A 24,322-nucleotide genomic window follows, 5' to 3' on the forward strand; every position below is an offset into this window, starting at 1 on the left:
TATAAACAAACACCTTGAACAAAGATCGATTTGCAGCCTGTTGCTGGCTGGCCAGATGAGGCCACGGGAGCGATCGGCGGCTGCAGTGCTTCTGCAAGTGCATTAGATCCTGATCTGGAAAACCCAAGGGGTTTAAATCAGCAGGAAAATTTCCTTTTGGCTATCTCTGAGCCCTCAGATTTCAGAATAAGGCCTCCTGCACAGAGCTCCAGATGACACTGGGTAAGCATGCCTAGCAGTGGCAATCAACACCCTGTGTGGGTGTGCCCTGCACCGCTCAACCTCTGGGTCTTAAGGCCACCGGGGCACCCTGGTGACCAATGCTACTCACCAGTTAAGAGCTTACTCTTTAAACATATAGTAAATCTAATGAGCTTTTTTTCCCCCATGACAGCAGTTTCAAAATTATCTATGTTATATGAGGCCTTACTCACAAACTTCTTAACTCTTTACAGATAGAAATTCATTAATCCTACATCTCAACTAAGAGAAACAGGTGGCGAGACTCTTTAGCCTAATTCTAGAAAAGGGCTGAATTCACTGCAGATTAAGTCAGATGACACAGCAACACAGAGGCTGCTGATCACACATGAGTAAAACTGAGGACCAGTGGCTCCCAGGCTTGTGCTGAGCCCAAGCCAAATGCTACCCTCCTCTGGGAAGCAGGCAAGCTTCAGAAACAAATGCTACTGCAAAACAGATCCTCAACTTAACTCTGCCAACAGCTGAATCTATCAAAACTGTAACGAGATGTTATTCAGGCCAACCAAGAAAAGCAGAGTTAACGACAGGAACCTCAGATGAAAGTGATTGGCAGTCTAGAGGGTAAGACCACGGCAAGGAACGTTGGCCACTAACAAACACATGAGCCCTAAACGCCCAGAATGCCAAGTTTTTTTCCCTAAATAACTCTTGAGTAAAATAGGGCACTTATAAGAAGCAGAATTCTAACACCACACAGGACTTAAATGAGGGGGAAAGGTGAGCCAAGTTAAATAAGTCAATCTGGTTGTACCACAGTGCTCTCTGATCAGCTCAGGTTTTGCAACAGCCATGATCGAAGGAAGCAGGAAGACCCACAGGAGAATGACAGGAAGCTGCAGCCAGAACACGTGGAGGCTTGGATACCGGGTGCTAAGGGCAACCAAAAGGACTGTGCTAGCAGCATGTGCAGGGCCTGTGTTCTTCAGAATATTTGGTTTTTCTTTCAAAGAAAATCGTCTCCAACTGGGGAGAAAACAACATGCCTCAGAATGTTGGATCAGAAGCCAATTACAGATGAGCCAACAGGTTAAGACAGAACTATCTTCTTTACGTGAACGTCACTCTCCAGAGGCACCTCTTGGAGTACCGAAAACAGGGCAGGGTGACTTCAGAATTATGGCCACACTCTCAAAGAGTCATGGCATAATTCCCAAGAAAAAGACATGATAAAAAGAGCTAACATTTATTGACCATTTACTACAGTAAGTGCCAGATGTTGTTCAGAGTGCTTGACGGGTACTAATTTAATTCTCGTAACAGTCACATGAAGTTGGCACTATGATAACTCTCATTTTATAGACAAGGCAACCAAGGTGCGGAGAGATTAATTAACCAAGGTCACACTGCGAGAAGGCGGCTGAGCAGACCTGAGCCTGGACAGTGTGGCTCAAGAGCTCATCTGCTTAACCAGCACAGTGCAGCTGACAGAATGTTACTAAAGAACGACCTCTCCCCATGTTTGTGGGGAAAAAAAAGGAAAGAAGAACGCATCCGGCTCAGACTTTAAAATTATAAAAAGTAATTAAAATACTATTTAAATTGTTCTAGACAAAGAAAAACTTTATACAAGGGAGGTAACGATGGGTTCAATATTATAGAATCTATTAACATAATGATCACATTATTAGGCCAAAGGAGAGAAAAAAACATAGTTAATATCACAGATGCTGTTAAGACATGAATGAATTTAATATCTAGTCTCTTTTTTTTGGCCATGCCACACAGATTATAGGATCTTAGTTCCCCAACCAGGGATTGAACCTAGGCTTCAGGCGGTGAAAACATTAAGTCCTAACCACTGGATCACCAGGCAATTCCTGGTATCTATTCTTGATAAAAATTAACAATAAAGTAAGAATAGATAGGGGCATCTGCCTGTAATGCAGAAATTGTAGGAGATGAAGGTTTGGTCCCTGGGTTGGGAAGATCTCCTAGAGGGCATGGCAACCCACTCCAGTATTCCTGCCTGGAGAATTCTATGCACAGAGGGCCCTGGTAGACTACAGTCCATATGGCTGCAAAAAGTTGGACATGACTAAAGTGACTTAGCACGCACACATGCACAAGAATAGATGACTTCCTTAAAACGATAAACTAGCTCTGTTGACCCAAAAGTTAACAATATACATACTGGGAAAAAGCTAGACATTTTCCTACTGAAATCAGGAATGATATGAGGATGGCTACTATTATTTAACACTGTTCTGACTGTAGCGGCCAATGCACTTAGACAAGAAGAGAAATCACAGCTGTACAACTTGAAATGGAGAAGGTAAAATTAATACCATTTACTGATAACATACCCAGAGACTGAACTGAATAACTATAATTAGTAAATAAATGCAGTCAAATAGCAGAATTTTTAAAAAGCTTTTAATAATAAACTTTGAAAATATATAAAACTACATGAAGAAAACTTTAAGAACATAAGAGAGACTTGGAGAGACAGAAAATCATGCCATGTTCTTACATAAGAAGACAACACAAAAATACTGAATCTCCTTAAGTTATTTTATATATTCAATGGAACCACATTAATTACACTGACAGGAGTTTTTTCAGGGCGGTGAAGGGAAGAAGTGAGGTAGTTTTAAAGTCCATATAAATGACCAAAATATTCAAGCAGGCAGGAAACTTTGGATTAAAAAATTACAAGAGGAGACCAGTCCTACCAGATACTAAAAGACAGAGCCTCAAACTTAAAACAATGTGATACTGTTACATGAATAATCAGACAGATTACTGGGGCAGAAAAGACAGGAGAAATACATCTATATATTCACTGGATACTAACAGGATGAAAGCGACGTCCCAAATCAATGGGGACAAATGAATCATTTTATAAACTGGTTGGGACAAATGAGTAGCCACATGGGGGAAAAGCTGGGTCATACTCTGCTTATTTAGGACTGGGTTAAACTTCTGATGAATCAAAGATTTAAAGGAAAAAATTAAAATATAATATAAAAAGTGCTATCTGATCTCCTGGATGCTGCCACAAAATCTAGGAACCATAAAAGGAAAGTTGGATAATTCTGACTACTTAAAATAAGTCCTATGACAAAAATAACCTTCAGCAGAGACAAAAGACAAGTGACAAGCAGGAAACTCCTCCTATGAGCTAATTTTCTGATTTTATAAAGAGCTCCTGTTGAACTGATAAGGAAAAGACCAGCAGCGCGCGCGCGCACTCACACACACACAAACAGGTGAGCCCACGGACAAGCCAAGAAAAGGAAACACAAGTGGCTAAATGTATGAAGAGCCATACAACCTGGCTTATAACACGAGAAATACAAATTTAAAATATCAACATACTATATACATATTTTTTGGCCACACCACACGGCTTGCAGGATCCTAGTTCCCCAACTAGGGATTGAACCTGTACTCCCCACAGTGGAAGTTCAGAGCCCTAACGACTGGATCGACAGAGAATTCCCACTTACATACTATTTTTACTATCAGATTTGCAAATACTCCAAAATATGACAGAACAATCTACAAGCAGGAGTTTAGGGAAACAGGCACTCTCACGAACCACAGGTGGGAATATAAATTAGTATGCTCTCTCCACAGAGGGTGATTTAGCAGTACCTGCCAAACTCACGGATCTACGTATTCTTCTCCCTGCAATTCCACTTCTAGGGCTTTATCCTATGATATCCTTGCACATGTGCAAAATGACAAACTGCGGCACAGTGTGCATAGTGAAAGACTGAAAACAGCTTAAAAGTTCCTCAGCGGAACACTGGTTAAAAAATGGAATCCAGTGGGACTTCCCTGGCGGTCCAGTGGTTAAGAATCTGCCCACCAATGCAGGAGACATGGGTCTGATTCCTGATCCGGGAAGATCCCACATGTCCTGGAGAGATAAGCCCCTGAGCCGCACCTACCGAGCTTCTTCTCTAGAGCCCGGGGAGCCGCACCTGCTGAGCCCATGTGCCCAGAGCCTGTGCTCCACAGCAAGACAAGCCACCACAATGAGGAGCCCACGCTCCGCAACAGAGAGGAGCCCCCACTCTCTGCAACTGGAGAGAAGCGCACACAGCAACAAATACCCAGGGCAACAATAACAAGTAACCCAGAGGCTGCATTTGGGCAGTGGGATGCTAGGCAGTCAATAAAAAAGAATGCATAGGCTCTACACTGATAGGGAAAGATCATCACGATATGGAGAAAGCAAAGCACAGAAAGAAGGTATGTACACCGTGCTGTGCTGTTGCTCTTCAGTCACTAAGTGCTGTCCAGCTCCTGGGACCCCACGGACTGCAGCACACACGCTCCCCCGTCCTTCACTGTCTCCCAGAGTCTGCTCACATTCATGTCCATGGACTCGGTGACGCTATCTGAACATTTCATCCTCTGCCAACCCCTTCTCCTTTTGCCTTCACTCTTTCCCAGCATCAGGGTCTTTTCCAATGAGTCAGCTCTTTGCATCAGGTGGCCAAAGTATTGGAGCTTCAGCATCAGTCCTTTCAATGAATATTCAGGGTTGATTTCCTTTAGGACTGACTAGTTTGATCTCCTCGAAGTCCAAGGGACTCTCAAGAGTCTTCACCAGCACAATTCGAAAGCGTCAATTCTTCGGCTCTCAGCTTTCTTTATGGTCCAACTCTGACATCAGTACCTGACTACTGGAAAAACCATACCTTTGTTTTTTGTTTTTTTAAAATGGAAGTATTGCTCTATTATTTATCTGGAATCAGTCCTACTTAGAGATATATAATTATTTTGGCAAAAACCATACCTTTGACTATACACGGACCTTTGTCAGCAAACTGATGTCTCTGCTTTTTAATATGCTGTCTAGGTTTGTCACAGTTTTCCTTCCGAAGGGTATAATACGCTACCACCTAGCTTAAATAGAGGTGGAGATTAAATAGAGGTGGAGATAGAGGTACATTTCCATGTACTTGTACATATATATATATATATAATATTTTTGAAAAAAATGAACAGGAAACTACTAACTATGGGGTGCCTATGGGGTGGAGAGGTGTGTAGCTGGGAGCAGGGTTGCAAAACTTTTCACTATATATCCTTTTATATTTTAAAAATCTTTGGTAAATGTATTTCAGACAGTAATTTATTTTTTTTTATTTTTTGTTTTTTATTATTTAAATTTTAAAATCTTTAATTCTTACATGCATTCCCAAACATGAACCCCCCTTCCACCTCCCTCCCCATAACATCTTTCTGGGTCATCCCCATGCACCAGCCCCAAGCATGCTGCATCCTGCGTCAGACATAGACTGGCGATTCAATTCACATGATAGTATACATGTTAGAATGTCATTCTCCCAAATCATCCCACCCTCTCCCTCTCCCTCTGAGTCCAAAAGTCCGTTATACACATCTGTGTCTCTTTCCCTGTCTTGCATACAGGGTCGTCATTGCCATCTTCCTAAATTCCATATATATGTGTTAGTATACTGTATTGGTGTTTTTCTTTCTGGCTTACTTCACTCTGTATAATCGGCTCCAGTTTCATCCATCTCATCAGAACTGATTTAAATGAATTCTTTTTAAAAAGAATTCAGATAGTAATTTAAAAAAATCAAATAGAATAAAGAAACAAAGTATCTGGGGAAAATTATGGCAAATAAGATCTGGGCCAGAAATAGGCAAAGCAGCAAACAGTATTTAACAAGGTAAAAGGCAGACTGATTTCTAGTGGAGTTAAAGAATAGATTATCGATCATGTGGCTTAAAAGCATTTGGGAAGAAAACGACTGCTACTGAGGTTTCACTAACATCAGGACATGAAAAACTGACCTCATTTTTATGGTCTCATAAGGATACCAAGACTAGCATACTGGGAAACGCCGCAGACGGAGGCTATCTTGACTATTTCAAAGTATCTGACAAGCTCTTACAATACCCTATAGACAGATGAAAAATATGGGTTTCACGAGTGAAGAACCAAGCTCAGGTGCAAATTCATGAACCAAAATCAACATAAAGGAAGTCCACAGGAACATAGCACCAGGCTTGGTGCAAAGTCCTGATGTACCACTTTTGCTAGCAATCCAAAGACAGACAGAAAGCACGTTTATCAGATTAGAAGACGATGTAAACAAGGCTGGGAAAAAAGGACTGAGTCAAAGTTTGAAAAGACGTTGAGAGGAAGGAACTAAGAAGTACAATTATTAGTACTTATTAAGTATACTATTAAGATAAAACTTAACAGAAACAGATATAATCCTTTGGTTTTTAAAGTATTCGAACTGCACAAGTAAGTGTAGGGTGGTAGAGTTCTAGTATTAACAATTATCAAGGAATTATAAGTGACTGTAAACCCATCAGTGGCTTCAGAAAAGGTTGCTGAAACACCAGGCTGAACTAACACTGTCCAGACCATCACTGTACTCTGTTTTGGACAGCTCTCATCTGGAGTGTTCCACTTCGTTGTGCCCCCCTCAAACGTAAAAAGGGAAATGAGCAGAACTGTCAAGGATTTGGAAACCAGATCTTAAAAGGAACCTCGGGAATTCTGGCCTAAAAAGAGCAATTTAAAGGGAAGTGGCAGTTTACTTTCAAACAGCTGGAGGACTGTCAGCCAAGAGAGACATCACTAGACTTACTCTGTGGAGGTTCAGAGGCAGACCCAGGACCAATGGGAGGAAGTGACAGCAAGGGAAATGGTGGCTGGGTATAAGAAAAAACATCCGAAAAGGAGCTGAGCAGTGACGGGCTAGAGTTAACTCTTCAGAGAGTGCCCTATCACTGCAAGAGGCTGAACCTCCACTTCTCAGGAATGTGTGAGAGTGCATCATGAGAGAAACGAAATGAGACGTCTAAGATGCTGTGATTTCAACTGAATAACTGAGACATGAGGTTGTGGAGTCCTTTAGAAGCTGGGAAAATGGACTGTCAGACAGACATTCTGCAAATCACGCATCAATCAGGCCACTCCCTTTGTTCCATTTGGATCTAGGTTAATATGAGTTTATCATCACTGTAGTCTTTCCTCAAGGGTCTGGCTCTCAGCTCCTATACTCCCATCACTTTCTCTTTCTCTCAGTTCCATCCAACCTCTAGGCTTAAGACAATGAATGCTAATCGGTAAAGTCCTGGGGCAGAAATATTCATTTTGCTGTCCACTTTAGTTCACTGCTCAGGGTGGGTGCTCAGTAGACATTTGCTGAATTGCTTAGCGAGATCTGGAGGAGAGCTGCAGAAATGGCATGGAGTCGTCAGCTACTCGACGAGGTGATGAAAAATCCAGTGCTATTGCAGGTCTCAGAGATCTGGCTCACCAGTAACAGACAGACCTTCCACCGGGATCCCCAGTTCTACGTTGGCTTACCATTACTGATTTCTGGGAGGTCAAACTTAGAGAAGTCCCACCACTGGAGCCGGTAGGTAGTATTGGCAATGTTACTGGCCACGGCAGACTGTCCATCGCCAATCACTGCCCCTGGTCGGGGAGAAGACAAAGAGAGCACGTTATAGATCTATCTACATATTTCCACTGCAAACAGGAGGCAACACTGGGGTCAGTAGGAGAGGGAGAAAAGGCAGATGCTGAAGGCTGAAGACAGCTGACAAGTCCTATCTGTCAAGTCTCTATCTTAAAGAGAAACCAGACATGTTTCTCAAGAACAATTCTGCTTGTAAATATAATCCCATATTATGTTATGTTATATTAATCAGCCCCCCTTTCCACTATTACTTAACACTGACTGAGCGCCACCAGTGTGGCAACATACTGTCTGGTAGGCTTAAAGAGACAGTCTGCAAAGACAGATGAGTTTCCATAAAAACGCTGGGAAAGAAACATGAAGAGTGAGACGAGATCGTTAATACAGAAAGGCCCCGCAGAGAAGCATTCAGTCCCTGGATGTCTCTGTGGTGAGCGGCGCTCTTCGGGAGAAAGCATCTCCTTTGTATATATATGACCTTCCTCCCAGGAAAACATCTCAAAAGGAGAGGCGTCCTCCAGGGAGCAGGCAGCCAGCATTCAGCTGATTGGATAGACAGAGACAGTAAAGAACAAATGAGGTAATATTTGTTCATTTTTTCTGGACCCCTGGCATGTAACACAACAGAAATTTATGAGCCTAGCTTTTCTGCATCAGAATATTTTTATTAAGGCAATATTTTATAACCCTCCTGCCCTGCCCCACCCCCACTCCAGGAGAACTTCCTTGAATACAGATTCACTTGTAAAATCTCACGGTTTAACATTCCCTGAGATACACGCTTCTGTATGACATTTTTTTCCTTGGTAACCAATTAAATAAAAAATGGATTTTTTTTTTTTTAAAAACAGGGTGACACTTTAATTTGCAGTTGTATTTCATTTTACATGAACATGTCATTTCTTCCTCCTCCTCCTTCTGAGGTGCGTTTCATACACAACCACCCTTCTGATCAGACGCAGCCAAACCCTCTTGGGAGAATAGAACGTTCGTATATGCTATATACAACCTAAACGGTGTTTCCTGCTGCAAATTAACACCGATTTTGAGAAACTGAACTTGTTAGAGCTGACTGGCCTTGGAACAATGGACAACTCTACACCCAGATTCTTCCATATTCTTCCACCTTCCTCCTATGCCTGTCATTGCAAGAGGTTTTTTTTTTCCCTTCTCCTTTTAGAGAGCTTCATTTATTGCTCTGCTCCTCCTGGTATTTCCCTATTCTTTCTTCAGATGGTCTAGACTGTTCAGAGAGAAGACAGTCTCCATACAAGTCATGAAATATGAGAAGAGTACTCTGCTCACTCTCCCCCAGGAACTGCAGGCCACTGCACGAGAACTCTTTCGAACATTAGTGAATTGGTAGACTCCTTGTCCCTGTTTCAATTTGTTAAGAAAGGCACACACACAATTCATTTCCAAGATGATGATACTTCTATCGATAGATTAACATATCCTCAACATGGGCAGTCCTGCCCTTGTAGGGGTGAAAACTAGTTCGGGGTGGGGAGAAAATCTTGAGAGAGTACAATCCCCAGGTTCCCATCAAAGTACTGCAGTATCTGAGCAGATATGCAGCATATCTGTGATATTAAAATTTCATGGGAGGGATTGATTAGGGGAAAAGTGTCTAAAAAGGCTTCTTCGGAGGGTAATGATAAAATAAAGGTTGAGAAATACTGTTCTAGATAAACCAATACCATCAAAATAATACATTCCTTAAAATCTTGCAGATTCAAAGACATAGTCCAAAATGGTCATGATTTCTCCGAAGGCCTAAGCAAGACAGCATTTGAGTGCTCTGTCAATGAGCCCACTGACCTCAAACCCCTACTGAGGGCCCTGGGGCATATCACTTCAATGAGACAAACACATGCCTTTGCTTTTAACCTTTATAGAAAATTCTGTAATGATGGTATCTGACTTGCGAAATTTTGCTGAACCTCTGGGTCCTGAGGAGGGTAAGCTACCTATAGGACTTTCTTAATAGGAACTTTGTTGATTTCTCCAGGCTTCCCTGACAATGAAAATGATTCTTAAAATTCCAAGGCCCACTTCCCAGGAAAGAATTACTTACTTTCACTTGGACTCAGGCTCAATTCCACTGAGTTTATGAACTGTTCCTCTGGTTTGGTTGACATCAACCTCTGACCACTAGTCTCTCTCAAATTACTTTAGGTCCTTAAAATTTCCTTCAACTTTTAGCAGACAAGTGCATAACCCAAAATGGAAGAAGCCAAGTTGATTTTCTTGGTACATGATGAAAGAAATGCTAGTTGCTAAGAGAACAGGGAAAAAAAAAATCTGAAGAAACAAACCCCATATTGTAGGAGCTTAAAATCTGGGGGAGAGGATGAGAGCTACAAACAGGAAAACAGTTACAGAAAATACCAGATGCTTTAAGAGCTCTGCAACTGGAAAGCAAATGACTGAGACTCCAACCCACAGCTCCAGAAGTACCCCACATGTCCATGCCTCAAGAGACATCTGGAGAATAGCTGGGCAATAAGATCATCAAGCATGGTCGGACTGTGGGGAAGAGACTGGGGAAGTATTCTCTGCCAGTGGTGCCAGAGTGCTGAGGTGGAATGGAGCCTGGTACCTGGGAGAGTTATTTTCAGGGCTGTGTAAACACAGATTAGGGAGCTAAAGATGCCAGCAACAGATTAGAGTATCGTCACCAGGTTCTCTTCCATAAGAACTGCAGGCCAACTGAGCCTGTCTCTTGGAAACATCAGGAAGAAAAAGTATCACCTTATTAAAAAAACAACAAAGAAAACTCAACCATTTAACAGGCCTCCTGCCGCTAAGCTGAAGGTACAGGAAAGGTGCCAGAGGGAGTTAATGGACGGAGTTACAAGAAAGTATTTACAGAGGCGGCACTTAGCCTTGGTAATCAAACCCCGACAGCACGGTGAGGGCGAGGGTGAGGGCTCGAGGTGTTCGCAGTCACAGCAGAGCGGAATGAGCTGAGACTCAGGGTTTCTCAACCTCCGCAACTGGTATTTTGGGTCGGGTAAGCCTTCCTTTAGGGGATGGGTGGGTCTTGTGTGTGCTGGGATGCTCAGCAGTGGCCCTGGCCGCCTCCTGCTGGATTGCCAGGAGCACACCACCCCTTCACACCCAGCTGTGACCACCACCAACGTTCCCTGGGGATCAGAATCATTCCAGGTTGGGAAACTCCAAGTTAGATAAAACACAGCCTGTATTTAAGCTTCAAGATCAGTGTTCTTAGAAAGCAGTACTATACTGGGATGCTCACTCACTGCTAAAGGCACCAGAACCGTCGGCGACACCAATTTTGGAGACAAACTAATGAAAGGCACATCATTACACAATATTCCTTCGGCAAACTTCCAGTCTCCCGTGGTGGCCGCGGATTACAGTCTGCCTTGAACTGGGATCTTATGAGTTACCTGTTTTTAACATGGTTTCTGAGAATATGGGCTTCGAATCAGACGGATCTGATTTTGACACTTACTGCTAGTACCTATATTTGTATGCCTCTGTAAATTAATGTCTCTGAATCTCAGCTGCCTTATCTGTAAAAAGGAAATAAAAATCCTTTCAATTTACAGGGCTATTTGGAAAACTCGCTGAAAAAATACTTGTAAAGTGATGGCAAACAGTAAGTGTCTAATAAATTTTATTGTTGCTGAGTGGCTAAGTTGGGTCTGACATTTTCGCAACCCCACGGACTGTAGCCTGCCAGGCTCCTCTGTCCATGGGATTTCAAAGGCAAGAATACTAGAGTGGGTTGCCATTTCCTTCTCCGGGGAATCTTTCCAACCCAGGGATGGAGCCTACACCTCCTGCATTGGCAAGGCAAAGTCTTTACCACTGAGCCACCAGAGAAACCCACCTAATAAATGACTTCCATTAAAGTTACTTTAATTATTGACACCAATCTCTATATGCTCTTCCTCTGTAGGTATAGCTCTGTAAGCAACAGCTCAGAGGCGGAGGTTCTTACGTAGGAGACGGGTCCAAATAGCGTGCCAGGGCCAAGAAAGGGAAGCACTTCATTTCAGAATTAAGAGCAAATGTGTAGGACCTAGATTCCTCAGGAACATTCTCCTTGAAAGACAGCTCAGGCAAAGACAGTCCACAGACTGGTCCACAAAACACACTATGAACTGAGATCATTTAAAACATGCTGTCAGAAAACAAGGAAATTAAACTAGAAATCAGTAATGGAAAGACAACTGGTAAGTTCTAAAATACTTGGAGATTAAGCAACACACTTTAAATAACACATGGCTCAGAGAAGACATCTCAAGAGAAATTTTAAAATATTTTGAACTAAATGAAAATGAAAATACAGCTTATTAAAACTTGTGGAATGTAGCAAAAGCAGTGCTTAGATGGAATATTACTGCTTTGAATGCATACCCTAGAAAATAAGATCTAAAATCAATAATTTAAACATCTACTTTATGAAATAAGAAAAAGAGCTAATGAAATCCAAAGTAAACAGAAGAAAAGAAATAATCAAAATTAGAGTGGGAATCAGTGAGACTGAAAACAGGAAATCAATAGAGGGGGAAAAAAAAAAAATCAATGAAACCAAAAGCTGGTTCTTTGAAAAGATCAATAAAATCAACAAACCTTTAGCCAGGCTAACAAGAAAAAAAGAGAAGACACAAATTATTAATATCAGAAATGAAAGAGAGGCTATCACTACTGATTCCATGGACACTAGAAGGGCAGTAAAGAACTTTACAAGTAACTCAATGTCCACAAGTTTGATAACCTAGGTGAAATGGACCAGTTCCCTGAGAGACAGTCTACCAAAATTTACACAAGAAAAAATAGATAACCTGAATAGACCTGTATATAATACACTGAATCAATCATTAGAAGGCTCTTAAAACAGAAAGTGCCAGGCTCATGTGGGTTCACTGGTAAATTCTATCAGACATTGAAGGAAGAAATTACATCAAATCTCTATAACTTCTTTCAGAAAACAGAAGTGGGACTGCTTCTGAGGCCAGTATTACCCCAATACCAAAACCAAAGACAATGAAGAAAGAAAAGCTACAGTCTAATATCTTTTATGAACACAGAAGTAAAAATTCTCAACAAAATGTTGGCAAGTAAAATACAATAATGTATATAAATGAGTTATACAAAGGGGAATTTATCCCAGGTATGCAAGGCTGATTAAACATTTCAAAATCAGTTAATATAATCCATCATATCAACCTGATAAAGAGGAAAAATTGTATGATCATATCAATAGATGCAGAAAAGGCATCCAACAAAATCCAACACCTATTTTTGACAAAAACTGTCTTCAAACCAGGAAGAATGGGGTATTTCTCGATTTGATAAACAATGTCTCCAAGAAACTTGTAGCTACATTTAAAGGTAAGGAAAGACAGCTTGACCCTTGAAAAATATGAGTTTGAACTATAAGAGTCCAACATATGCAGAGATTTTTTTCAATAAATATGTCCTATGGTACTACCTGATTTGCAGGTGGTTGAATCCAAGGGTATGGAAGAGCAGGTATGGAGAATTGACTAGAAAGTTATACATGGATTTTCAACTGTGTGGGGGTCAGAGTCCTTCTCCTTCACACTGTTCCAGAGTCAACTGTATATGCTTTCTCCCTAAGACTGGGAACAAGCACCTTGCATCCCTCCCCTTGAGTACTGTACTGGAAGCCTACTAAATGCAGTAAGACAAGAAAAGCACAGGGAGGAAGAGATAAAACTTTCTTTGTTCACAGGTGACATAACTGTTTATGTTGCGGTGGTCACTGTTCAGTCCCCAGTTAAGTCTGACTCTTTGCAACCCCATGGACTGCAGCGTGCCAGGCCTCCCTGTCCCTCACCATCTCCTGGAGTTTGCCCAGATTCAAGTTCATTGCATCATTGATGCCGTCCAGCCATCTCATCCTCTGATGTCCTCTTTTTCTTCTGCCCTCAATCTTTCCGAGCATCGGTCCTTCCAGCGGACATTCAGGGTTGATCTCCCCTAAGATTGACCGGTTTGATCTCCTTGCTGTCCAAGGGACTCTCAGGAGTCTTCTCCAGCACCACAGTTTGAAAGCATCAATTCTTTGGCGTTCTGCCTTCTTTATGGTCCAGCTCTCACAACCATACGTGACCACTGGGAAGACCATAGCCTTGACTACACAGACCTTTGTTGGCAGGATAACGTCTCCGCCTTTCAACGCACTAAGTATGTCATCGCTTTCCTGCCAAGAAGCAATCGTCTTCTGAGTTCATGGCTGCAGCCACCATCCGCAGTGATTTTGGAGCCCAAGGAGAGGACATCTGTCACTACTTCTACATTTTCCCCTTCTATCTGCCATGCAGTGATGGGGCCGGATGCCATAATCTTAATTTTTTAATATTTAATCTTAAACTGGCTCTTCCACGCTCCTCCTTGACCCTCTTCAAAAGGTTCTTGAGTTCCTGTTCACTTTCTGCTATTAGAGTGGTGTCATCCACAAACCCCCTTCATGGATCACTGCCTTGCCATGGTGAAGGGGCTTGAATAACTGAATGAGGCTACGAGCCCTGCCGTGTGCGGCCACCCACGACAGACGGGTCACAGCAGAGAGTTCTGGCAAAACGCGCTTCACTGGAGGAGGAACTGGCAAACCACTCCAGTACACTTGCTGTGAAAACCTCATGAGCTGTTTATGTAGAAAATCTCAAAGAATAAAAAACTAGCAAAAACGAAACAAAAAATTCCTGTAACTATTAAGGTTGCAGGATATAAGGGTGATATACAAAAAGTCAACTGCTTTCCTATATGCCAGCAATGAATAAATGGAATTGAAAATTTGAAGTTAAAAATACAATACCATTTACATTAGCACCAGAAAAATGAAAACAAAACATGTACAATATCTATCTGATGAAAGAAATCACAAAAGATATTAAAAAATATGGGTGAGATATTCCATGTTCATGGATAGGAATACTTAGTACTGTTAAGTACTGTTAACAGACTGTCAATTCTTCCCAACTGGATCTACAGAATCAATACAATCCCAGTTAAAATCCTAGAACGTTATTTTGTAAATATTAGAAAACTGATTCTAAAGTTTATATGGAAAGGCGAAAGATCTAGAATAGCCAACACAATACGCAAAGAACAAACCCAAATTTGGAGGACTTATCTAATGTCAAGACTTACTATAAATCTAGTCATCAAGATAGTGTGGCACTGGCAAAAGAATATGTCTATTCTAGACGTTTGTCTAGATCAATGGAACAGAAAAAAGAGACCAGAAATAAACCCACACAAATACAGTCAACTGATTTTTGGCAAAGAAGAAAAGACAATTCAATAGAGAATCAAATCTCTTCAAAAACAGTACTGAAACAACTGGATATCCATCTACAAGGTAGACAGACACAAACCTTACACTTTTCAAAAAAAAAAATTAACTCAAATTGGATAGACCTAGATGTAAAACACAAAATTCTAACTCGTAGGAGATAATATAAGAGATAATCTAGGTGACCTTGAGCTTGGCAAAGACTTTTAGGATATAGTCGATGAAAAGAAAAAAATTGATAAATTTTACTTCATTAAAATTTAAAACTTTTGCTCTGTAAAAGACACTGTTAAAGAGAATGAAAAGACAACAGATTAGGAAAAGATCTTTGCAAAACACTTTAACTGATAAAGGACTGGTACCCAAAATATACAAAGAACTCTTAAAACTCAACAATTTAAAAAAAAAAAAACAATTAAAAAATGTGCAAAGGATCTGAACAGATACCTCACCAAAGAAGATACACAGATGGCACATAAGCATATGAAAAGATGCTCAAAATCATTCCTCATTAGAGAACTGCAAATTAAAACAACAATGAGAAACCACCACACACTTCTCAGAATGGCTGAAATCCAAGACTCTGATAGCACCAAATACTGAACAGGATGTCAAACAACAGGAACGTGTCATTCCTTGCTGGTGGGAATGCAAAGTGGCACAGCCACTCTGGAGAACAGCGTGGCAGTTTCCTGCAGAATTAAACTTGCTCTTGCCATATGATCAAGCAGCCATGCTCTTTGGTATTTACCCAAATGAGCTGAAAGTGTGTGTCCACACAAAACCTACACAGAGGCGTTTACAGCAACTTTACTCATAACTGCCAAAACTTGGAATCGACCAAGATGTCCCTTAATAGGAGAATGGATAAGTGAATTGTGGTACATCCATACAATGGAGTATTACTCACTTCTAAAAAGAAATGAGCTACCAAGCCATGGAAAAACACGGAAGAAAGCATATATTACTAAGTGAAAGAATAAAGAAGCTGTATTTCACATGATTCTAAACTATATGTCATTCTGGAAAAGCCAAAACTATGGACACAGTAAAGATCAGTGGCTGCCAGGAGTCTGGCCAGAGAGAGGAATGTATAGGTAGAGTGTGAGGAAACTTTTTTGGGGCAGTGAAACTATTTTGTATGGTACTATAATGGTGGATCATGTCATTATTTATTTGGCAAAACCCACAGAACTTACAACACTAATAGTGAGTCCTAATGTAGACTACAGACTTTGGGTGATGATGCTGGTTCATGGATTATAACAAATGTACCACTCTGGGGCAGGATGTTGATGATGGGGGAGGTTACGGTCGTGGGGGGAAGTAAGAAAATATATGGGAACTGTCTGTACTTTCCAAGTAAATCTGTAAACCTGAGACTACTCTAAAAAAGAAAAGTCTATTATTTGAAAAAGAGAGAGAGAAAGAGCCCCCAAGATTCTCATTCATGTTTTAGGAAACAGTGGAAAAGAGCCGCTGTCCATAAGCATACTGTTAAGTCACAGCAGACCACGTTCTGTTACAACCACAGAATTCTTCTTCCAGAACCTCAGAGCAAAAGAGTAAATGAGAATTATTCTGATGAGAGATAATATTAGAGGAAAAAGAAACTTGAATCCAGTGATCCTAGCCAACCATCAGAAAACAACCATGGCAAAAATGAAGCTGCCAAGTCTCATTCTGAGTCAGGTCTTTAACATGCAGACTGGAAGCCTCAGGAATGTGTCTAGGGATAAAACCTTAACAATCATGACAGTCATATGGTAGGTGAGCTCTACCAAGTCTGGTAGCCTGCATGCATCTCTGCTTCCGCTTCTCTCAGACTCTTTTCTCCTGTTGCTTGGAAAGGAGAATTAGGGACCTTTTGTTTCCCTAATAAACAGCTTTTTAGCCTCTCTCCAAGATCTGTTCTAGCAGCAGGAATATGAAGAGTATGATTCAACAGTACAGTGAAAATATGGAACAATAGGAATCATTAGCAAATCTATCAGAAAAGCTAATTCGGGAGGGTAGAGAAGGTCAAGTTACAAAGAAGGAAACGATTAAATTATATTTCAGTCCTATAAAATTGCTACATTTGAGGCTGCCTAATTCAGAACGGCTGTCTCTGAGTATGCTGCTGCTGGGAAGACAGAATAAGAATGAGGCTGGGGGTGCAAACACCCATCAGCCTGGAAGCACAATCGCTCTCCTGCTTGGTTGTGACACGAAGTTAAGAACCCGCTTGCTAATTGGTCAGCAGGACTGACACTAGATACCCCAAGGCAGATCCAACTAAACAACTAATCAACTTTTAAAAATTCTTCTTAGAAATCCAGCCACAAAAGACCACACATTGTATGGTTCCATTTACATGAAATGCCTAGAATAGGCAAAGCAACAGTCAAAAAGAAGATTAGAAATTGCCCAGGGCTGGAGTGGGCAGCAGAAGTGGAGGGGGAAGGGGAAGTGACTGCTAATGGGTATGGGGTTTTTTACAAGGTGATAAAATGTTCTGAAATACACAGACAGCGGCAATGACTGCACAACTCTGTGAATATATTAAACCACTGAACTATATATACTTTACGCAGGTAAACTATACGGTATGTGAATTGCATCTCAACAAGGCTAGTATTAAAAACTATTCAATATACATTTTGGTTGCTTTATGAAATAAAATAAGGCAATTCCATTTTTGGTATCCTTTTGCACTTCTTTTATAATTTAAGAGTCTTGATGAGCATTTCTTTGTGCCATATTTGTTTACTGGCTCATTGTATTTCTTTTAGTGTGTGCTGCCTACCCACATATCTTTTGTGTATTTTTATGTTTAGTTATTTTTAAGCATTTTTTTAATAGACTGAGTTCTTTGTAAATTAATAAGTTGGTTTCTGTTCATGAAAAATAACTTACAGCAATAGAACACAGTATTATTTGGACATAAAAAGTATGCTTCCTAAGTATATATGAATAGCATTCTAGGAAGAACACTTTTTTGCAGAAAGCTTTATTTAAATGCAGTCCTTAACTTGTTCTCTGAAGGAATATATAACGAAGCACTCTCTAACACTCACTTGTGGCTTCTCTGGTGGCTCAGGAGGTAAAGCGTCTGCCTGCAATGCGGGAGACCTGGGTTCGATTCCTGGGTTGGAAAGATCCCCTGGAGAAGGAAATGGCAATCCACTCCAGCACTCTTGCCTGGAAAATTCCATGGACAGAGGAGCCTGATAGGCTACAGTCCATGGAGTGGCAGAGAGTCGGACACGACTGAGCGACTTCACTTTTCACTTTCACCATTTAAAAAGATCTCGTCTAAGACCATAACCAATCATTCTACAGCCTGGGGACCTGGGCAGAGTTCCTGGTGGCAGATGATAAGACTTTCTCCAAAGGTAGAGATTGCTTTTAGTTCTCATGTATGGTTTTGACACCGAGGAGAATGACCAAACTATTTGCAGTTTGTTTACAAGTAACAGCTTTATTATGATATCATTCACATACCGTACGATTTACCTACTTAGAGTATATGTGGTTTTAGGCTAGGTCATAGCTGTGCAACCATTATCAAAATCAAATTTACAACAGCCATCACGACCATCTAATTTCAGGCCACTGTCATCATTCCCCACCTTCCAAAACACCTTACCTGTTAGCAGCTACTCCCCTCCACCCTGCCCCACTTGCTCCTTTTTCCAAAGCAAGTGAAGAGATCAGTGGATCTATTTTCTGTCTACGTAACTTTGCTTCTCCCGGACATCTCGCATAAATGGAGTCATATGACAAGTGGCTGTTTGCTTCCGGTTTCTTTCATTCAGCATAATGTTTCCAAAGTGCACCCGTGTTCTAGCACATACTGGTGTTTCACTCCTTCTCATGGCTGTAGCGTTCCACTGCATGTGTTTTTATAAATGAACCACAGGTTTGCATGAGAATAAGAGTTTTTATTTACAGGAAACACACTGCATGGAAACAAGAAATCACGGAAGTGCTGAGGGAAACATTTATTTCCCTTGGAAGGAAGAAGTATGTTTTCAAAGATCAAATCTGAATATACCATCTATAGCTGAAACCAACCTTCATTTTTTCCTGAGGCTAAAAAATGAGAGAAGTATTAGGGGACATAATTTTCTATAAAGACATAATACTTTTGTATTTTGCTTTTTATACTCCACACGTGACACTGACATAATGTTATAAACCACTGTTAGCTCAACAAAAAATAAAACAAAATAAGGGCCTCAAAAATACCACTCGGGTGACTATAATTACAACACAGGAAATATGCTCAGTTAGGCATGTGGTCTTTCAGACTTAGACTGTCTGGTAACTGCTCTCATTGGTCACTGAAACTGATGTTGAGATCACTCATTATATAGTAAAGGTTATACACACACACACAATTTTTTTCCCCTCGCGTGTTCAGCTCGTGGGATCTAAGTTCTCCAACCGGGGACTGATCCCGCGTCCTCAGCAGTGGAGTTCTCCAACCGGGGGCTGATCCTGCATCCTCAGCAGTGGGCATGAAGTTAGGGCATGAAGCCCTAACCCACGGAGCACCGGGGAATTCCTTGATTTGAAACACATTTAACTTCAATTAAAGGGTAAATGTTTAGTAGAAATTGACGTCATCGACTAGATGTGCTTCTTTTATTGGCTGTACCCTGAGGCTTTTGGGATTTTTAGCTCCTCGACCAGGATTGAATACAGGAACTTGGCAGTGAGAGCAGGCAGGCTTAACCACTGGACTGCCAGGGAATTCCTGACTAGATGTGTTCTTAGCAGGAACTGGGCCCCTAAACCAACATAGTTTTATTATCCAGTAAACATCTAAAGGCTCTAAAGCTCCTGCTCATAAAAAACAAGGGTAGAGCATTAGTCCACACACAAATCCTGAACTTTAGGAGCAGACCCAAGAAAGATACTGTTGCAGTCAAAGGCATTAGATGAGGCCAACAAAGTAATAAATTATAGTCTGTGAACAACAAGGATATTAGTCAGGCCTAGAAGACAGACACTATGCAAGGAAGGGAAAAGGAACAGCTGTGAAAGATTTCTACATATCACAATGTCATCAGAATTTTTCTCTAAACAACAATTCAAAACAGGATTATGCGGCCATAGCAGAGTCAGCTTTATAACAGGCCAAGAGAAGGAAGGGACATTTAACTAGATGGTCATCAAGGCCAGAGCTGTGGATAGAACCTTGCAATCTGGAGTAAGCAGCACAAAGAATCTGATACTATCTTTTTTAAAAATTGTGGCAAAAAGCAGATAACATAAAGTTTATCATCTTAGTCATTTTTCAGTGTACAGTTCAGTAGTTTTAAGTATATTCACATTGTTGTGAAACCGATTTCTGGAAATTTTTCATCTTACAAACCTGAAACTCGACCCATTAAACAACAACTTCCCATTTTACTCTCTCTTCAGACCCTGGTAGCCACAATTCTACATTCTGTAAGTGGAAGTATGTGGTATTGGTATTAGGTTTTTTTTTTTTGGCCACACCATGTGGCATGTACGATCTTAGTTCCCTGACCAGAGATTGAATCCATGACCCCTGCCTTGGAAGTGCTGAGTCCTAACCACTGGACTGCCAGGGAAACCCTGGAATTAGTTTTTAATGTGTCTTAAAAGAGAGAATGCACACAAAGTCATCCACAGACATGGTGTGAAATTATAATCATATTCAAACCTACAGGAGGTCATTAGGTCTGATGCGGGAATGTAACTTCTAGTCCTGGCACGGGTATTTTCCCTTAAAAAGCCATTTGAAGAGGTCAAACAGGGCACAGGGCTCATGTCATTAGACAGAGAGTTTCAGAAAGTTCAAAGGTTGAGGGGCTGCCATCAGGCTACTTTGCTTCCTAATTCAGAGATCGGCGATGATTCAATCACACTGCCTCAGTGGTACCAGTGTCAGCGGGAGTTAGCGATGCACTGCCACCATCAAGCAAAGGAGTAGGCTGCTCTCCACTGGGTCCTCACTCCATCCTCCCATTCACATTAAAACTCAGGATTAATCCTGACTGTTGGCAGAGTGACTGGTACCTCCTAGCTCTCTGATGTCAAGCTAAGATGCTCCCGTGTGGGTAGATAAAGATGCCAAGGACTGTGTTCATCACCACTCTGCAGACCTGCCCTTCTTCGATATATATGTCCTAATGAAGCAATTTTTCTACACTTATACTAATGATGTAACTGGGACAAGTAATTATGAAAGCAGAACATCCATTTTCAAAGAAATGAATATCATTACCTTTCTTTTACCCACAGACATTATTGAAGACCAAAAACCAAATAAGCTCACAAGAACACATGCAACTGAAAGATTAGGAGCAGCATTCCAAACCCCAACGGTGTTCAGGAGAAGCAGAGACACACACGAAAAAGCCCAAGCCCAACAGCCCCCACACAAAAACAAAAATCCCTGCATTTACTCCCTGCAGGCAGGAATTTCCTCAAAGCCTCTACTCTGAGAGAAGACATGCAGGCTGGATGCGAGTACGAAGATCACGCGACCTCCACTTCCACATCCCCTACAACCTGGCACTCCCTATCTTTAGGTCCCAGCAACCTCTGCGCCTGGGAGGACACTGGCTCAGGCAGGTCCCGGAGAGAAGACAGGAAGGGCGTCTGGAAAGCGGACATCATCCTCTCACTGCTGCAGACGGGGCTGCTGACAGGGGCGCCTGGGCAGCAGAGGATGGGCAGGGACCAGGGATGCGGGGCGGGGAAAGGGCTCAGGGAGAAAGAGGTGAGAGAGAATAATAAAGAGAGCGATGACTGACTCCAGCACTGCCCGGCTCTCACCCATCACTGGTCTCAGACTGCTGAGCTCCTGCGGCCTTTACTGTATGCTGGACGTGCAAGTGAGAGGGATGGGACCAGAGGGTCCTGGGCTTGTCAGCAGCAGGAGGAAAACGACCTTTACTGCTGCAAAGATGATGCAGATTTCAAAAGCCTAAAGTCTGCAATGAAGGGAAATGGAAATGTGCTGAACGTGGGTTTGACTGGCAGCTTTCCTCATCTGTCGATCACAGGGTAATAAACACTGGGAGATGGCAGAAATGAAGATAAATGCTTTCAGCAGCACCAGTCCCCACCCTCCCCTCCTCTTCCGCCCCCACTCAGCACATGACAAGAGACTTACAGCAAGAAAATAAATCGGCTTCTTAACCAACTCTTTTGTTAAAACTTTCCTTACAGGCCACCTACACGTGAATTATTGCTCTATGAGCCCACATTCTCATTAGGGGGCCCAGTTTGTAAAGGGTGAAAAGCTCCTGTCAAATCACACCTGTACACTTTAGGGAACAGCACTACTGCGCTGAGTCAGTTGGGGCCAACGTGTAAGAAAGAGGCCAGGCTGCTCCCAGAGGCGAAGGCGCAGAGGTCCCAAGCCTGTGACACGGTCTACCTCAAGCCTGGCTCACTCGATCCACAGGAGACGCTGGAGCTCCAAGGACAGCTCGGTGTCACTCCACTTTATCACACATCACTATTTACCCGGGGACAGAAAGGCTGAGTAAGCTCTGAGGGCCAACAAAGATGCCCCATGGGCTTGGAGAGCAAAGGTGATGTCTGATCTGCATCTGTGGATATAGAAGACCACACTGAAGTCTTGACTGCCAACTTCACCATCACTTTGCAGTGCAGGAAACAGCTATAAGGTGGATGACCTTATGGATTTCCCACAAGTTGGTCCAAAGGAAACACTGCGTATTTTAGGACTTGTGACATTGAGATAAAGCATCCAGGCAACTTAGTTTTTGTTAAGGGACTAGGGCTGACCTAACAGAAACAGAAGAGATTAAGAAGAGGTGGCAAAAATACCTAGAAGAACTGTTTAAAAAAAAAAAAAAAAAAAAAACACGGTCTTAATGACCTGGACAACCACAATGGTGTGGTCAGTCACCTAGAGCCAGACATTCTAGAGCATGAAGTCAACTGGGCCTTAGGAAGTATTACTACAAACAAAGCTAGGGGAGGTGATGGAATTCCAGCTGAGCTATTTAAAATCCTAAAAGATGTTGCTGTTAAAGTGTTGCACTTAATGTGTCAGCAAATTTGGAAAACTCAGTGGTGGCCAAGGACTGGAAAAGGTCAGTTTTCATTCCAATATCAAAGAAGAACAATGCCAAAGAATGTTCAAACTACTGTACAATTGTGCTCATTTCACGTGCTAGCACTTCATGGTAAACAGAAGAGGCAAAAATAGAAACAGTGACAGATCTTATTTTCTTGGGCTCCAAAACCACTGTGGACGGTGACTGCAGACATAACACCAAAAGACGCTTGCTCCTTGGAAGGAAAGCTATGACAAGTCTAGACCGTGTATTAAAAAGCAGAGACAACTCTTTGCCAACAAAGGTTCCTACAGTCAAAGCTATGGTTTCTCCAGTAGTCATGTACAGATGTGAGAGCTGGACCATAAAGGAGGCTGAGCACTGAGGAGCTGATGTTTTTGAATTGTGCTGCTGGAGAAGACTTTTTAGAGTCCCTTGGATAGCAAGGAGATCAAACTAGTTAATCCTAAAGAAAATCAACCCTGATTATTCACTGCAAAGACTGATGCTGAAGCTGAAGCTCCAATACTTTGGCCACCTGATGCAAAGAGCCTACTCATTAGAAAAGACCCTGATGCTGGGAAAGACTGAAGGCAAAAGGAGAAGGGGATAGCAGAGGATGAGATGGTGAGACAGCATCACTGACTCAATGGACATGAATCTTAGCAAACTGTGGGAGATAGTGAAGGACAGGGAAGCCTGGCGTGCTGCAGCCCAAGGGGTCGCGAAGAGTCAGACACAACTTAGCGAATGAACAACAACAAAAAGGTTTTTAAAGTAAGGTTAAAAGGTTGGTAATTCCTAATCCATGTGGTACAGTTGCTTATAGGAAGATGGTTGAGCACTCTGTCAAAACTACATCCTGATTCTGCTAAAAGTAAACCTGACAGAAATCTTAGTAATGAGGTTCTTTAAGGCATTAAAAAAGACATTCTGCCCTGCTGGCCCCACCAGGCTGGTATCCTTCAGATCCTGAAGTGGAAAAAAAAAGATTTGAGACCTTTGTTCTAAAGTGCAGGCACCAACTAGTGGAAAGTGTGGAGCGAAAATAAGTGGAAGAGAGCTTGGTAAATGGGTCTGTTTCAAACCACAACTGCTTAGAGATGCGAGCAGTCCCCAGAGCCATGCCTGTGCTCCGTGATCCTGGGAAAACAATACTTGTCACATGGAAACAGCTAATTTGAAATAGTTTCTAATTAAATTCACTGTTCAGACATTAATATCAGGCACAAAGTAGGAAAGCGTTATTAACAAGCCCCATACTGAGACAACTGCTC

At 41.8% G+C, this 24,322-nt stretch overlaps 1 protein-coding gene across 9 annotated transcripts in view; it reads right to left on the reverse strand.

Moving 5' to 3' along the window:
- The window catches only part of AMBRA1 (autophagy and beclin 1 regulator 1), a 165,800-nt gene that overhangs the window by 34,461 nt on the left and 107,017 nt on the right, over nt 1-24,322 (reverse strand). For all 9 annotated transcript variants that reach the window (XR_006056427.2, XM_027979697.2, XM_027979696.2 and 6 more), the window contains one exon: nt 7,577-7,687. Coding sequence is in view for 8 of the 9 variants with exons in the window: in XM_027979697.2 (XP_027835498.1) it covers nt 7,577-7,687 (111 nt within the window). In the remaining variant the exon portion in view is untranslated. The remainder of the gene's footprint in view (nt 1-7,576; nt 7,688-24,322) is intronic.

The sequence above is a fragment of the Ovis aries genome, chromosome 15, assembly GCF_016772045.2.
Source record: "Ovis aries strain OAR_USU_Benz2616 breed Rambouillet chromosome 15, ARS-UI_Ramb_v3.0, whole genome shotgun sequence".
NCBI lineage: Eukaryota > Metazoa > Chordata > Mammalia > Artiodactyla > Bovidae > Ovis > Ovis aries.